This window comes from Pungitius pungitius, chromosome 3, assembly GCF_949316345.1.
Source record: "Pungitius pungitius chromosome 3, fPunPun2.1, whole genome shotgun sequence".
Taxonomy (NCBI): Eukaryota; Metazoa; Chordata; class Actinopteri; order Perciformes; family Gasterosteidae; genus Pungitius; species Pungitius pungitius.
Window position 1 is genome coordinate 12557238 of NC_084902.1, and position 15863 is coordinate 12573100.

General features: G+C 41.3%; 3 protein-coding genes across 4 annotated transcripts; 1 reads left to right on the forward strand and 2 right to left on the reverse strand.

The window, feature by feature from the left end:
* The first annotated feature begins 734 nt into the window (after positions 1-734).
* On the forward strand, positions 735-2717 carry LOC119221529 (diablo IAP-binding mitochondrial protein-like). 2 transcript variants are annotated; one of them, XM_037477630.2, is made up of 6 exons: positions 735-1058; positions 1205-1313; positions 1441-1566; positions 1683-1793; positions 1954-2050; positions 2223-2717. In XM_037477630.2, exons 1-6 carry the CDS (start codon positions 922-924, stop codon positions 2426-2428), a joined length of 786 nt encoding a protein of 261 aa, XP_037333527.1. In that variant the 5' UTR covers positions 735-921; the 3' UTR covers positions 2429-2717. The 2 variants fall into 2 exon arrangements, with proteins under 2 accessions (XP_037333527.1, XP_037333528.1); XM_037477631.2 differs by having other exon boundaries at positions 1208-1313.
* A 1976-nt stretch (positions 2718-4693) lies between these two features.
* Positions 4694-5686, reverse strand: LOC119214862 (odorant receptor 131-2-like). The gene has a single exon (XM_037466595.2). The coding sequence runs from the start codon at positions 5684-5686 to the stop codon at positions 4754-4756; it is 933 nt and encodes a 310-aa protein (XP_037322492.2). The 3' UTR covers positions 4694-4753.
* A 4872-nt stretch (positions 5687-10558) lies between these two features.
* Positions 10559-11491, reverse strand: LOC119226657 (odorant receptor 131-2-like). The gene has a single exon (XM_062561650.1). The coding sequence runs from the start codon at positions 11489-11491 to the stop codon at positions 10559-10561; it is 933 nt and encodes a 310-aa protein (XP_062417634.1).
* Between the last annotated feature and the right edge of the window lie 4372 nt (positions 11492-15863).

Below are 15863 nucleotides of genomic sequence, written 5' to 3' on the forward strand. Positions count from 1 at the left end.
AGGATATTTCTCAAAGAAGAATTATTCTTCTTTGATGCAGCTTTTGTCAGTTGTATTATTCTGAAAATGAAGAATATAATGGTAACATGATTAAGAAAAGACAAAACACTATTATTATAAAGCTTGTATCTTTTATGTTGGTGTGTGTCATAAGAGCGGATTTTAAAAGCGAAATACAACTTTGATAATATAATCTAAGATGATAAATATTAACCAAAAGTAATATTGCAGCTCTCCTTTTAATGTGTGCATTGATTTGTAATTTGTGTTTGTTTATGACACGGTTCATAGTTTATGACATTTAAGGGTTGAAAAACCTGTTAAACCCATCCATGCCAGGTTTTGGAGCGAGACTAGTACTTGTACTTCACTGGAACTAAATCACCTGCTGCCATTTTTAACAGCTTTAAGTTGTTATATGTGGTTGATATGATATAACACGAGCACTTTTGATTTCAGGAATGATCTTAACTTTAAAAAAAAATTAATTAGGAGCCAGTTTGAATCCAACCCAGACTATGGTCAGATAAAAAGTTATCTTTCTCATGAACAAACACACACACACACACAAAATAAAGTGTGAGCGAGAGAGGGAGAGAGGGAGCGAGACCTGCACGTAATTCCCCCCCTGTGCTGTTTTTCAGATAAAGCCAAGTACGCACATTTGCAAGAAGAGTCAACAGATCAATAATACCTTTTACGTAATGAATAGGTGCTGGGACCATACAAATACCAGCAGGACATCACAGTTGGTCATCGTCGAGCAGACTGAAAGATTGCAAGCATCAAACAAGAGTAACAAGCCAGTTACAAGGTTAGGTGCAATTGTGGAAAACAGTAAATCTCAAGGCATCAACTAACTTTACAAAGACCATAGAAGATAGATTCTTCAAGTGCGGCAGACCTAATTATTCTGCAGAAATGCAAGCTGTTGGTCAGTGTTCAGTGTGTGCCAGTCGTGCTGCCGGAGGACTACTGCGAAATCAGACAGACCTGTCACTGCTGCGAACCAACAAGAACGGTCTGAGGAGAGGAGCGGCCTGTATCCGTTTCATAAGGTAGGGGGGGCAATCATAACTTTGACTCAACCATTGTCTTTCGATTTAGCAAATTCAAACTACGAGATTTGCAACTCACAATATGGGTGGACTGTGAGCTGAAACACTATTGATCAAGTCTAATGCTTTTCTGCACCATCTTTCAGCAGCATGAAGCCCGGAGTTCAGAAGTTGGGGGAACGAGTAGATTCTGAGCACCTGAGCGTAGCGCCTCTGAGAGCTGGCCGGGGGCTTCATGCTACCCCTTTTGCACAGGTGAGTTGCTCACATGTTAGAGACCAAAACGCTTCAGAAAAAGTTTTGTTCTTGTTCTTCATATAATGTTTTTAATTGACATTGAATGCAGTGATAGTCATCATACTGCATTTTATTCTGTTTGTAGCAACTGGAAAACCTCTCTCACGACTCCCTGATCAGAAGAGCTGCCTCAGTAGTGACAGACAGTTCAAGTACTTTCCTCTCCCAGACCTCCCTGGCTCTAATAAATGCCCTGGCAGACTACTCAAAGGTAGGTCTTCTTCATGTGACACCTTTTATTCTTAACATGTAATTGTCAGTTTGAGGGTTTCATTAATTGGTCTGAAGAAAGAAATTAAGTTGTACTGTCCCACCTCTGTTTGATAGGCTGTGCACATGCGCATTGCTGTCCAAAGACGGTATTTAGCCGCACTTGGAAAACTGACCCCAGCAGAGAAAGATTCGTTCTTGGAGGTGATCAATAGTCAGCGTGCAAAGGTTGGTTTGTCTGTCTGAAAACAGATTTAAATGCACTGCAGCTTAAATTGTTTTCTGTTAAAATCGGAAAATGTTCAATCGGCTTTTACTATTTGCAAAAGCAATCTTAAAAAGACACATTGGTCATAGTGAATTTGTCTCATCTCTTTCTCCTAAACAGGCTAGTGACAGACTACATGAATGCAAACGCATTGAGTTAACCTGGATCAATGCTGTCAACTTGTGTAAAATGGCAGCCGAGGCAGCACACTCCTCGGGTGAGTAAAACGTGATCTGTGTCACTTTGATAGTGATGCAATACTAAACAGATTAATCCCACTTAATCAGATGCTGTCACTCAGCAGAGCTAGAGAAAATAATAAAGCAATCAAACCCTCAAACCTTATCAGCAATTCAACATGGTGTGTTTTCACCTTTGTGTTCTTCCAGGTGCCGAGCAGGCGTCCATCACAGTGGGGACAAACATCCAGGTGGCCCAGTCCCAGGTGGGGGAAGCTCGGAAACTGTCAGCGGATGCAGAGAAGAAGTTGGCGGAGACTAAAGTGGAAGAGATCCAACGGATGGCAGAATACACTGCCTTCATAGAGAATGGCGAGGAGCATGAGGTGCATGAGGCGTATCTACGAGAGGACTAAGAATAAAAGAAGTACTCTTCTTGTTGCGTTAATTACATTGAGTAATGATGTACCAATCCTTATTTAAGACTATTTATTTGATTAATGGATGCCAGCTGCCTCTTGAGTCATGATTCAGTAACGATAATAGACTCTTCAGTAAATCATGTGTTGGCTTATGCAACACCTTGTTCATTTTCATTGTTGTGTTGTAGCAGAGACATATTTTTTATAAAGCTTTTGTTTGCATCATTGTTTTTTTCTCTGATCATATAATAGCAAAAAATTAAATATTTTTGATTTTATTCAACATTTGTGTGATGGGACCTTGTCTTTTGCCATATCCTGTGAGCTTTAATGAATATGTTGTGGCTATGTGGTCACAGACCACCGTTACTTCACAATGAGAAGGGTTTGAAGCAATTTGGTGATGATTGTGCATGATGCTACATCACGGGAAGAATGCATTATTTAGAACAGCGGTTCTAAATAGAACAACTTTTTTTCCTGCGCACCCCCTTCCATGTTCCAACCGGGTTGGCGCACCCCCAATTCACACTTTAAAAAAACGCAACAAAACTTTGTTTTATCGTCATATAAAGACTCATGTTTAAACATGCGCAAATAACCATAACATGCATGACAATAACAACATCAACACAGGCTGAGTAACAAAAAGCACGATTAGTGCAAAAGTCGCTGCATTTTTTGGGGGCTTTTCTGCAACTCCTCCAATTTTGCTTTAAAAAAATGTAAGGGGCTTTTGACTTAAATGGCCATGTTTTGTGTGCATGTGACGACGGAGATAAGATGGCTTCAGACAGCTGTTTGCTAGAAATTTACTGCACAACACGCACTGAGGCTTCGGACAATCTGTAACACCGATCCAAGTGAATCGCAGACCCAGATAATTGTCATCATATTTTCTTTTTTTCCCCGTCTGGTGTTCACCCTCATCACTTCTTTTTTGGCATCTCCTACCCTCCTCTTCGGTTTCCTCCCGTGCATCTTCTGAATCCCGCTCATTTTCTGTCTCTATTCTCTCCAGCTCTGTTGCCTCCAAATCCTCACTCTCTCTTGGTCCCTCTCCTTCTTCGTGACAACTTTATCATAAGACGTCCCACTTGACAGTTTCCCTGATTTCAGCCAGTTAAGCATATTTATACCATCAATGAAACAAATTGGCACGCATATAACCTAGCGGCTGCAGTGCATAAAAGAAGAGCATGCATAGAAGAAGACACCAGCTCTCTTCTTCATAATAAATTATAGTTTTTATATTTAAAATAAAAGATGATTACAAAGGAAATGTTTACTGTTGATGCTTTTTTATTGTATGGAAAAATCCCACAAACTGACCGCCATTACATTTTTCCTCTCGCGCACCCCCTGGTCGCAGCTCGTGCGGTTACAGAAAAATAATATACAACTCAGCTTGTGAGTAAGTGCTGTGAAATAACACGTTGTAGGAATGAGTAGAATACAAACATGGAGACCACAATTGTACCATTGCTCACAACAGTGCCGCCATTGCCACCTTCTGCTAAACGTTCCTCAGTGAATGTGGACAAATCTAACTACAATCCATCTTGTGGTTGAACACAAAGAAGCCCCCCTTTATTGCAGTGGCATCGCAGTTTTCAACTTCTATTTAAAACTTAAGTATATGTAAAGGATTAATGAAGGATCATCTTATCTTATCTCATCTTATCTCACTTGACTTTCCACGAGGAGAAGATTTTTTTTTTAGAAAATTGAGTAATGTGCGCCTTTCTAAAAGAAATTTGCTCAACATGTCGCAATCAAAGGTCAAACATAAAATCAACAAAAATTGCTTGTTGTTGGCCTCCAGTGAAAATGCCACTGACCTCTTCTACTGCCACTTTGTACATGGCTTGATAAGGCCCCAATGTTAAAGAAGGGAAATCTGCCTATACATTACTATAGAGATAGACACCTACCTAATCGTGCTGAATACTTAATAATAATAATAATAATATATATATATATATATATATAATTATATGCTGAAAATAAAATACTTGCCATAATGCTTATGCCATTAAGCTTACCTTGAGAGAGCTTTGAAAAGCTGCAAAATGTATTGATTGAAAGTGTATCTTCAAAGTGCAGTGTCACATATGTGTTATTTTCTACTCGTTTACGTGTTACATTGTGAATAGACCAAAAAGAAGGTTGTGTGGGTCACTGTAATGCATTGTAAGAAACCGGGATTATCAGGGTAATATAATCACACATATATATTATATACATACATATTATATATATATATAAAAAGCATTTAACATGTTACATTAGTAGGGTAATAATAATTACATTTATTGATCAAGATACGTTTGATGACGGTTTCTTATACAAGCCACAGAGAGCATAGTATTTTAGTGCTTGAAAAAACATTTCATCCCTGATGCCATAAACAAGAGGACTTATACATCTTGGAGCAAGAATAAAAGTAATGTAATTAAAATACCTGACATTAATGAATAATATTGAACTAATTTGAAGTACAGCATTCTCTATGAACGGACACCACAGCTGGAAGAGACAGAGCGACAGCTGAAAAGCATGAAGAATGACTGTTCTGAGACCTTTCCATGTTGACTTTTTATCCTCTGCTGATGCAGCTTTGGCTACTTTCATTATTGTAAGATAACAGAATACAATAGCAATGAACATTATCAAGAAGTAAAACTGACTTATAGCGGACCGAACATGACCCTGCCATTGGTAAAAGAAGAACATTTCCGGAATACATACTCTGTCCTGGTAATAGAAGTTGTGGGACATTGATGCAAACAAGATGGAGAGAAAAACAACCCAGGGTATAGAGCTGAGGCCGTAAATGATGAGGACACAGTGCACAGCTCTGCGTGTTGAGCACAGCTCTCCGTGCCTCAGGGGCATGCAAATGGCCACATAGCGCTCCAGCGTCATTGCTGTCAAAGTAACCGGTGTCACAAAGGTAAACAGAGACAGAAAAATGTATATGATAACACACAGCCACACTTGCATGGTAATCTTAATGAATGTGAAAATAAGAAGGATGTCACTTATGATTAAAAATATTGAGTCAGACAGCAGAGTTGTAGCAAACAAGATGTACCGCGTGGTTGTGTAGAAGTCTTTTACAAAAAAAGTTCTTATGAGCAAAAAGTTGATGAAAAGAAAGAATGACACCAAAACCTGAACTACGACTAACCGATAGTTAATCACGTACTTCGGAGATTCAACACCAACCACTGAGTTATTGGCCGCCATATATTCTTCAGCTATAGCCAGCCGTCCAAGGGGTTGAATCACTGTGACAATCGACCCACCCGTGGCTCTAAAGACAGATTAAAGATATTTGTACAAGTCACAAAGCCCAAATAACAACCTCATGAATTTACATTTTAGCAGATTACAAACAAGTATAATTATATAGTACCAACAATACATGTGACATACATAAAAGCATCAGATTACCAAACCATCTCTTAATGTGACATGGTAGTTCACAGCTCCATAGATGAAGGTCCTTTGCTGGGCTTGGGCCTGCCTTCTGGAAGAAGATTGTGTACAATGACTTTATAGGAGCAGAGGGAACACCAAATCAGACAATGTCGTCATCTTCTAATTATTGTTAACAACACACCTCACTGGCCATTGTGACTTCAACTAATCCCTTCGTGTGTTGAATTCACATCAGCTCTGCGGAAGAAAGAATGAAGACATGTTTTAAAGTTAAACTGTGCTAGACGTACAGTAAAAACAAAAATAATATAATATAGGAAGGGTGTAAAGAAAAGACGCTGACCCTTTAAGATAACCCCTCAGTAGTATTCATCACCTCTGGCATGAACGCTCGCTAAAACAGTCTGCAATAACTGATCCAATGTTATGAAAAAGTGCACTGTGATGGCTTAATATGTCAAGACACATAACTTCCAAGGCAAGTGAACAGCAAATTTGTTTACACGCATCAATCCATTCCGTGAGTCATCATTACTTCACTGGGGTTCTTGAGGCCCACATTCTTGGTTCTTGGGGCACACATTCTCTGTTCTTGATTGTTCATCAGTTCATTGGCTCATAATCTTTTGAACACTGACAAAACAACACTGTTTTTAAGTTGTATCGTGTACACAGAAGTATTTTAATCAACATTTAAAACAAACAGCAGGAATGGCTGAAGCAAATACACCGGCTTCCCTTTTAAACCAGGGACCATCAGTATCAACTCAAAGGTTCAGCACAGATGATATGAGCCTGCCGGAGATCTCCGAAGTTCTTAAGATACTTCACATGAAAGTTCATATGAGCGGAATAACGGTAGCAGGATGGGAATCTTTAAAGGTCAAAAATTATCAGTTTGAGCAACACAGAAAGGAGGAAGCCATTGGATTAAACACCTTGAGACTGAACTGAAAAATGCATCAGATGAATTTAAACACGTGTCCAATGTTAATAAAGAGCACATCGACATGACTTCCTTGGAAACCACAAGAGCTACAACCCGCTTGGATATCCAGCGTCTGCAATGTAAGAAGATTGAGCTTAACACAGAGATAGAGGACTTAAAAATACAGGTTCCGCTCTCTTTGCAGAAAAAAAGGAAATAAACAAGAAAATTATAGACCTGCAGCAGGAACACAAGCCTCTGGTCAAAAAAATGAAGATCTTGCGTGACGAGTGGGACCAAATAATGCACAAGAAGAACGCTTTGGAGAGCAAAAACAACTGTTTAAAACAGCAAATCCAGGACCTCAATAAAGAGCTCACGTCCAGAAAATCTTTGCCGAGCCAGTTGGTTGAACTGAAAGTCCAGCAGACGGTTCTGGAAAAGCAGCATCAACAGTTAATTAAGGCCCACACGGAGGCCTCCGACCAGCTCCTCAGGGAAAAAGACTGGAAGTCAGAGTATGACAGGCAGAAAGATCTAAATGACAACTTGCAACTGCGCAACAATGAATGGAAAGACAAGATCGACGCTCTAATGACAGTCTCACGGATCTGGATGCCTGTAAGGCAAACTACAAAGCACTGAAGGCCAGTCTAAAAGTCTCAGTGAAACAGAATAACAATCTGATAAAGCAACATCGGTCCCTGGAAGGCAAGCTCTCAAGCGTATAGGAGTATGAGCAGAAAAACAATGCAGTTATATTAGAGAACGAAACCGTGACGGCTGAAAACCTCACACTTCAGCGGCAGGTTGAGGAACTGCAGAGCACCCTTCAGGTAAAAGACTATTTGATTCGTACTAACAGGCCCTGGTATAGGATAAGAAGGCCAAACACCCAAAACCAAATTGGTCCCCGGGCGTTTTTACGGCAGCCCACTGCTTCCCCTGTTGGTCAAATGCAGGGAACAATTTCCCCAAGGGGCCTTCTTAATGAAGGTGAAAATGTTACTTGGTACTCTACTGTGCTAATGCAACATAATCAGGCATTCTATTGACGTAACACGTTTGTTTTTCTGTATCATCAGATCTGAGACTGCATGTTATGGACACTCGGGTAAAGAGAGGGGCGGAGCTGTCAACTGGTCACCATCTGGTAGTGAGCTTGGTCAGAGGATGGGGGAAGACTCAGGACAGACCTGGTACACCCAAGCGTGTAGTGCGGATTAACTGGGAACGTCTGGAGGAGGCTCCAGTCCAAAAGATTTTTAACTCACACCTCCGGCGGAGCTTTGCTCACATTCCTGTGGAGGTAGGGGACATTGAACCAGAGTGGTGCATGTTCAAAACTTCCATTGCTGAAGCTGCGGCAGTTAGTTGTGGCCTCAAGGTCTTAGGTGCATCAAGGGGCGGTAACCCTCGAACCCCGTGGTGGACACCGGTGGTCAGGGAAGCCGTCCGACTGAAGAAGGAGGCCTTCCGGGTTATGATATCCGGTGGGTCTCCGGAGGCAGCTGCAGTGTACCGACAGGCTCGAAGGGCAGCAGCCTCTGCCATGATGGAGGCAAAGCAGCGAGTATGGGAGGAGTTCGGGGTAACTATGGAGAAGGACTTTCGGTTGGCACCATAGTGCTTCTGGAAGACCATCCGGCACCTCTGAAGGGGGAAACGGGGAACCATTCAAGCTGGGTATAGTAAGGATGGTACCCTGTTGATCGCGACTGAGGAGGTTATCGGGCGGTGGAAGGAACACTTTGAAGAACTCCTGAATCCAACTACTACGTCCTCTTTGGTAGAGGCGTAGCTGGAGGCGGAGGAGGGATTTTAGTCAATTTGCCTGGTGGAGGTCACTGAGGTAGTCAAACAACACCGCAGTGGTAAAGCCACAAGGATTGATGAGATTCGTCCAGAGATGCTAAAAGCAATGGTGTTGGGGGGTTGTCTTGGATGACACGCCTCTTCAACATTGCGTGGAAGTCTGGGACAGTGCCAAAAGAGTGGCAGGCCGGGGAGGTGGTACCTCTCTTCAAAAAGGGGGGCCAGAGAGTGTGTGCCAATTACAGGGGTATCACACTACTCAGCCTCCCTGGTAAAGTCTACTCCAAGGTGCTGGCAAGAAGGGTTCGCCCGATTGTCGAACCAAGGATTGAAGAGGAACAATGCGGTTTTCGTCCTGGTCGTGAAACGACGAACCAGCTCTTTACTCTTTCACGAATCTTGGAGGGGGCCTGGGAGTATGCTCATCCAGTCTACTTGTGTTTTGTGGATTTGGAGAAGGCATTTGACAGGGTCCCCCGAGAGAAAATGTGGGAGGTGCTGCGGGAGTACGGGGTGAGGGAGTCCTTACTTGGGGCCATTGTAACCATCCGCGTCCGCACACAGAGGCCGTTTCCCAACCCGTAGATCGGACCATCTGGAAGGGCCACGGATGATTGCGTGATGCGACGCTCAAAATTGCTTAAATCACTTTTCTTTCCCATTCTGACATTCAGTTTGGAGATCAGGAGATTGTCTTTACCAGGACCACACCCCTAAATGCATTGGAGCAACTGCCATGTGATTGGTTGATTAGATAATAACATTATTGAGAAATTGAACAGGTGTTCCTAATGATCCTTTAGGTGAGTGTATATCTCATGTATATAGAAACGTGTCACTCATACATGATGTAACATGAGACTCAATGTGATGATGAATGCCCAAGGGCACTCTTCGGCTGATGCACTAATGCAGGGGTGTCAAACTCATTTCAGGTTCGGGGCATACAGCCCGCTTCGACTGAACGCGGGGCACTGACGATCGGCGCGGGGTGGCGCTGGCAGGGTTGCGCTGGCGGGGTGGCGCCGGCGGTCTGACCGGCGAACAGTACGGCGGACGGTTTGCTGACGGCACGGCTGTCACCCGGCGGGCCGTAAGCACTCCGGCTGCGAGCTGCACTTGATGGGCCTTACTTTTTGTTGTTCTTTTTTTAATATGTCATGTTAAAGAAAATCCTCAAAGGGCCCATGAAGTAAAGAACAGCTATTACATAATTCATTATCAAGCAACAGGATTATTGTGAGCACTCCTTAGATGGATAGCATTGTGTGTTGAGTTTTAGGGTCTTCTGTTTTAAAATAAAATATGGATACAAGATGCACCTTTTAGTGTCACAATTTATTTTACTCAAAGCTAAATCCGTTCAGAAGTAATGTGCATTTTGTTTTTACATTGCTTGTTGTTGGCCTCCAGTGAAATTGCCATTGACCTCTTCTACCGCCACTTTGTACATGGCTTGATTAGGCCCCAATGTTGGCTTCTCTTGTTAAAGGAGGAACATCGGTCTATATACATTTCTATACATATTCAAGCTATTTAGGCGGACATTACTATAGACACCTACCTAATCGTGCTGAATATTAATAATAATAATAATATATATATACTTATAATATATACCTGTATACATACGTCTGAAAATAATATACTGCCCTAAACCTTACCTTGAGAGAGCTTTGAAAAGCTGCAAAATGTATTGATTGAAAGTGTATCTTCAAAGTGCAGTGTCACACATGTGTTATTTACTACTCGTTTACGTGTTACATTGTGAATAGACCAAAAAGAAGGTTGTGTGGGTCACTAATGCATTGTAAGAAACCGGGTTTATCAGGGTAATATAATCACACATATGTATTATGTACGCACATATTATATATATATACAAGGCATTTAACATGTTACATTAGTAGGGTAATAATAATTACATTTATTGATCAAGATAAGTTTGATGACGGTTTCTTATACAAGCCACAGAGAGCATAGTATTTTAGTGCTTGAAAAAACATTTCATCCCTGATGCCATAAACAAGAGGACTTATACATCTTGGAGCAAGAATAAAAGTAATGTAATTAAAATACCTGACATTAATGAATAATATAAAACTAATCTGAAGTACAGCATTCTCTATGAACGGACACCACAGCTGGACGAGACAGAGCGACAGCTGAAAAGCATGAAGAATGACTGTTTTGAGACCTTTCCATGTTGACTTTTTATCCTCTGCTGATGCAGCTTTGGCTACTTTCATTATTTTAAGATAACAGAATACAATAGCAATGAACATTATCAAGAAGTAAAACTGATTTATAGCGGACCGAACATGACCCTGCCATTGGTAAAAGATGAACATTTCCAGAGTACATTGTCTGTCCTGGTAATAGAAGTTGTGGGACGCTAATGCAAATAAGGTGGCGAGAACAACAATCCAGGGTATAGAGCTGAGGCCGTAAATGATGAGGACACAGTGCACAGCTTTGCGTGTTGAGCACAGCTCTCCGTGCCTCAGGGGCATGCAAATGGCCACATAGCGCTCCAGCGTCATTGCTGTCAAAGTAACCGGTGTCACAAAGGTAAACAGAGACAGAAAAATGTATATGATAACACACAGCCACACTTGCATGGTAATCTTAATGAATGTGAAAATAAGAAGGATGTCACTTATGATTAAAAATATTGAGTCAGACAGCAGAGTTGTAGCAAACAAGATGTACCGCGTGGTTGTGTAGAAGTCTTTCACAAAAAAAGTTCTTATGAGCAAAAAGTTGATGAAAAGAAAGACTGACACCAAAACCTGAACAACAACTAACCGATAGTTAATCACGTACTTCGGAGATTCAACACCAACCACTGAGTTATTGGCCGCCATATATTCTTCAGCTATAGCCAGCCGTCCAAGGGCTTGAATCACTGTGACAATCGACCCACCCGTGGCTCTAAAGACAGATTAAAGATATTTGTACAAGTCACAAAGCCCAAATAACAACCTCACAACTTTACATTTTAGCAGATTACAAACAAGTATAATTATATAGTACCAACAATACATGTGACATACATAAAAGCATCAGATTACCAAACCATCTCTTAATGTGACATGGTAGTTCACAGCTCCATATATGAAGGTCCTTTGCTGGGTTTGGGCCTGCCTTCTGGAAGAGGATTGTGTACAATGACTTTATAGGAGCAGATATAACGCAGAGGGAACACCAAATCAGACAATGTCGTCATCTTCTAATTATTGTTAACAACACACCTCACTGGCCATTGTGACTTCAACTAATCCCTCTGTGTGTTTTAAAGTTAGACTGTGGTAGATATGCAGTAAAAACAAAAACAAAAATATAATTAATATATTTTCCAAATTTCAAGGACTTTGTCCTACCATGGTGTTTTGCTATCCAATCACCACAGTCATAAACATGAAAACTCATGACAATTTTTTCCAGTGTCAGAAAGGATGCACCACTGCCTGGCAATATATTTATTTAGTCCAACAGGAAATCACTAAAGCTAGCAAAAGATTCTCTTTCTTCCTTTTATTTGGGATCACAACAAGTGTATCTGCGTTACAGCGCAGCAGAATCGGTGATTGAGTTGTTGAGAATGTTATTGTAGAGTTCCCCATGCCAGTGATCGTTGGAGCCTATGGGGGTACCTAAAGGGTTCTGTTGCAGTCTTGCACAAAAATTTAAATTGAAAGGTACAGGGAACATCTTATAGATATTATAGCCAACCCTCCCTCTCAGGTCCCACGATTGGACTGAAGCTACATCCATGTGCGTCCAGTGTCCAGTGTTGAAGATTGGAGCAAAGACTCACAAGCCAATACTCAACAAAGAGCCTTGTGCTGGCATGGACCATTACTACCATGGAGCGTGAAAAGAAACGACGCTGACACTTTAGGATAACTCCTCAGTAAGTAGTATTGATCACCTCTGGCATGAACGCTCGCTAAAACGGTCTTCAATGACTGATCCAATGTTATGAAAAGGTGCACTGTGATGGCAGGGAACACGTAGTGGTCTCATGTATATAGAAGTGAGTACAAGTCCCTACACTGCACTACCTGTCACTCATACATGATGCAACCTGAGACTCAATGAGGAATGTGCAAGGGCACCCTTCGGCTGATGCAGTGAGACAGGGGTGTCAAACTCATTTCAGGTTCGGGCCAGATACTGCCCACTACGACTGAACGTGGGCCACTGACGATCGGTACGGCTGACGGGGGGCGGGGTGGCGCTGCCAATCCGACCGGTAAACAGTACGGCCGAGGGTTTGCTGACGGCACGGCTGTCACCCGGCGGGCTGTACGCACTCCGGCTGCGGGCCGTACTGGACGGGCACCGGACTCCTCGGCGGGCTGAATGTGGCAACTTTGACATATGTGCAGTAAGGCCTCGTTACTTGTGATGAATGATCTCAAAATGTGTAAATTTGTTTGTGTATTACATATTGAATTCCATTGGAGGTTCTTTTCTAACTTCACCTGACCCCTTGGCCAGCTTTGTATTGTGTTTTTTGCTATATAGGTGCGGTGCTTACTCTTTCCCATACAGTTTTGATGTATTTGTTGCTGCCATCATAAACGGCAAATGCAGTAGACAATGTAAATGATTAATACTGATTTTGATCTGAGGAGAGATGCGTTTGGTTTTAACTGTTAAACCAGGGGTGTCAAACTCCATTGAGGTTCGGGCCAGAAGCCCACTTCGAGCGAACACGGGCCACTGACGATCGGTGCGAACGGCTGACGGGGGGGTTCGCTGACGGCGGGACGTACGCACTCCGGTGGCGGGCCGCTCTGGACGGGCAGCCGGACACCAGCGGCGGGCCGCGCGTTCGACATATGTAACCTAGACAAATAACATTGACAGTTCAATCTAATTTAATCTACGGTTTAAATACAGGTATTCTGCCACATACTGGTGATGTGAACACGTTTGCTCTGCGATCTCCTTAACCCAGTGTTTCTCAACTGGTGGGTCGCGACTCACTAGTGAAGATCTGCGTACTTCCGGTTTAGCGGCTACGCTTCGTATTTTCGTTTTATGGGAAAAACCACAAAATGAATTAACGGATTAAAAGGTTGTCAGTCTGTCTCGTTTTTTGGTTCTAAACAAAGAACGAGAAAACGACTGCCCACTTCCATTTACTCGTTATTGATTAAAAACAAAAAAGGAGAAAACAAGTGTTTTCTTTTTCTGTTTTTTACGGTAAAAGGGGCGATCAAAAGGTACACGGACCGACCTGCGTCCCACCTGTCTTGAAAACCCCTGTTTTAAGATTCCATCTTTCGTTTAGCCATTTTTTGGGGAGAGTGATATTTGAAAATTGACACATGTGGAATGTAATACAGACTGTGAGGCGCGCTTTCGCGGGCCCGTGAATGCACGACGCCACACAGAGAGTGCGTTGTGGGATTTGTAGTATAATGGTGATGCGTGCGATATACCGGCGGGCCAGCTCTAATAGTGAGTTTGACACATGTGTGTTAAACTCAATATACAGGTGAAACTCGAAAAATTTGAATATCGTGCAAAAGCTCATTACTTTCAGTAATTCAACTTAAAAGGTGAAACTAATATATTAGTATATAGGATAAATATATATATATATATATATAATATTTTATATAGCTATAATCATCTAAATGATATCAAATAAAGGCTTGAAATATCTCACTTTGCATGTAATGAGTCTATAGTATATATAGTATATAATATATTAGTTTCACCTTTTAAGTTGAATTACTGAAAGTAATGAGCTTTTGCACGATATTTTAATTTTTGAGATTCACCTGTATTATCTTTGTCATCCTTTGTGTTTTATTGTGTTTTAGATTGTGCACTCTCAGGTCTGTGCACTAACTATCAGGAGCTTACGCAGACATATCCCTGCAGGCATGGTTTGTTTTTCTCTGTGTGGATTTAGACTCAAAACACAGCGGCGTTACTAATGAGCCCATCATCACTATTAGAGGCAAATAACGTCCGGGGAAACTCACCAACGATGACATTAATTGGGTCATCAATAATTCACACTACCCTCTGTGGGCTCTCAGCAAAGAGGCATGAAACAAAAGGTACAAAAAGTTTTGAAATAGTTGGAAAACTAATGATTTAGTAACGTTATCTAAATCCTGTGGCTCTACCCACATTTAAGTTTCATCCATATGGTTGTCATGGCAATCATTATCCAAATTAGTGATGGAATGCAATACTTTCTATTTCTTTTTTTTAATATATCATGTTAAAGAAAATCCTCCAAGGGCCCATGAAGTAAAGCTGTTACATAATTCATTATCCAGCAACAGGATTATTGTGATCACTCCTCAGATGAATAGCATTGTTTGTTGAGTGTGAAGGTGTTTTAAAATAAAATATTGATACAACTGATACAGTGGGCTGGTCTGAACCTTTTAGTGACACAATTTATTTTACTCAAAGCTAAATCCGTTCAGAAGTAATGTGCATTTTGTTTTAGGTCTCCCTGCAACACGCCCACACCTTTTTTCTTTTTGCACGGACACAAACCATCAGCTTCTCCAAATACTTGGACTCAATACCAAAGTTCAGCCTCCTAAGGCAAAAACTGGAGGGTGCCCCAATGGATGGGGATTTATTTTAGACCAACCTTTCACTTTAAAAAACAACAAAACGGAGTGGCTGTGTGGCTGTGTGGCCTTTACAGTAAACATTTTCTGATTGTTAGTTCTGAAATGTACTCAGGGAATAAACTGATATTGTTGGCGTGGTTTTGTAATCAAAATATTTTTATAGTCAACATAATGATGATGATAATTAGCCAGTAATCTTCATTCCCTTGTCTAACATAAGCTCCAGTGTGACTCCCATGGAGCTTATTAAAAGTGAAGATTAATGGCATCATTAATTATTCAAAGACTCGTGTGTTGATGTTGGCTCGGCCAATTTAAACTCCTGTAATCACTTGTTTGTTTATAGCATGTTAATAAAACTTTAAAATAAAGTAATGCTTGAATGTTGTTGAAAGAATAAAATGTGTTTGCTTTTTCCTTTATTTTCTTTGAATATGGTCCCTACAAGTATAGGAAAACATATTGTGAAGTGACCACTGCACTGGTCAGTATAACCCAACACGTGAGAATCTTTAATACATCGCCCATTTCATTACTTTACAGCTAAAATGTAATAAATGGATGACACATTGACCCGACCCCATATTGTGTTAACGTAACATGACACCGAATATTTTCT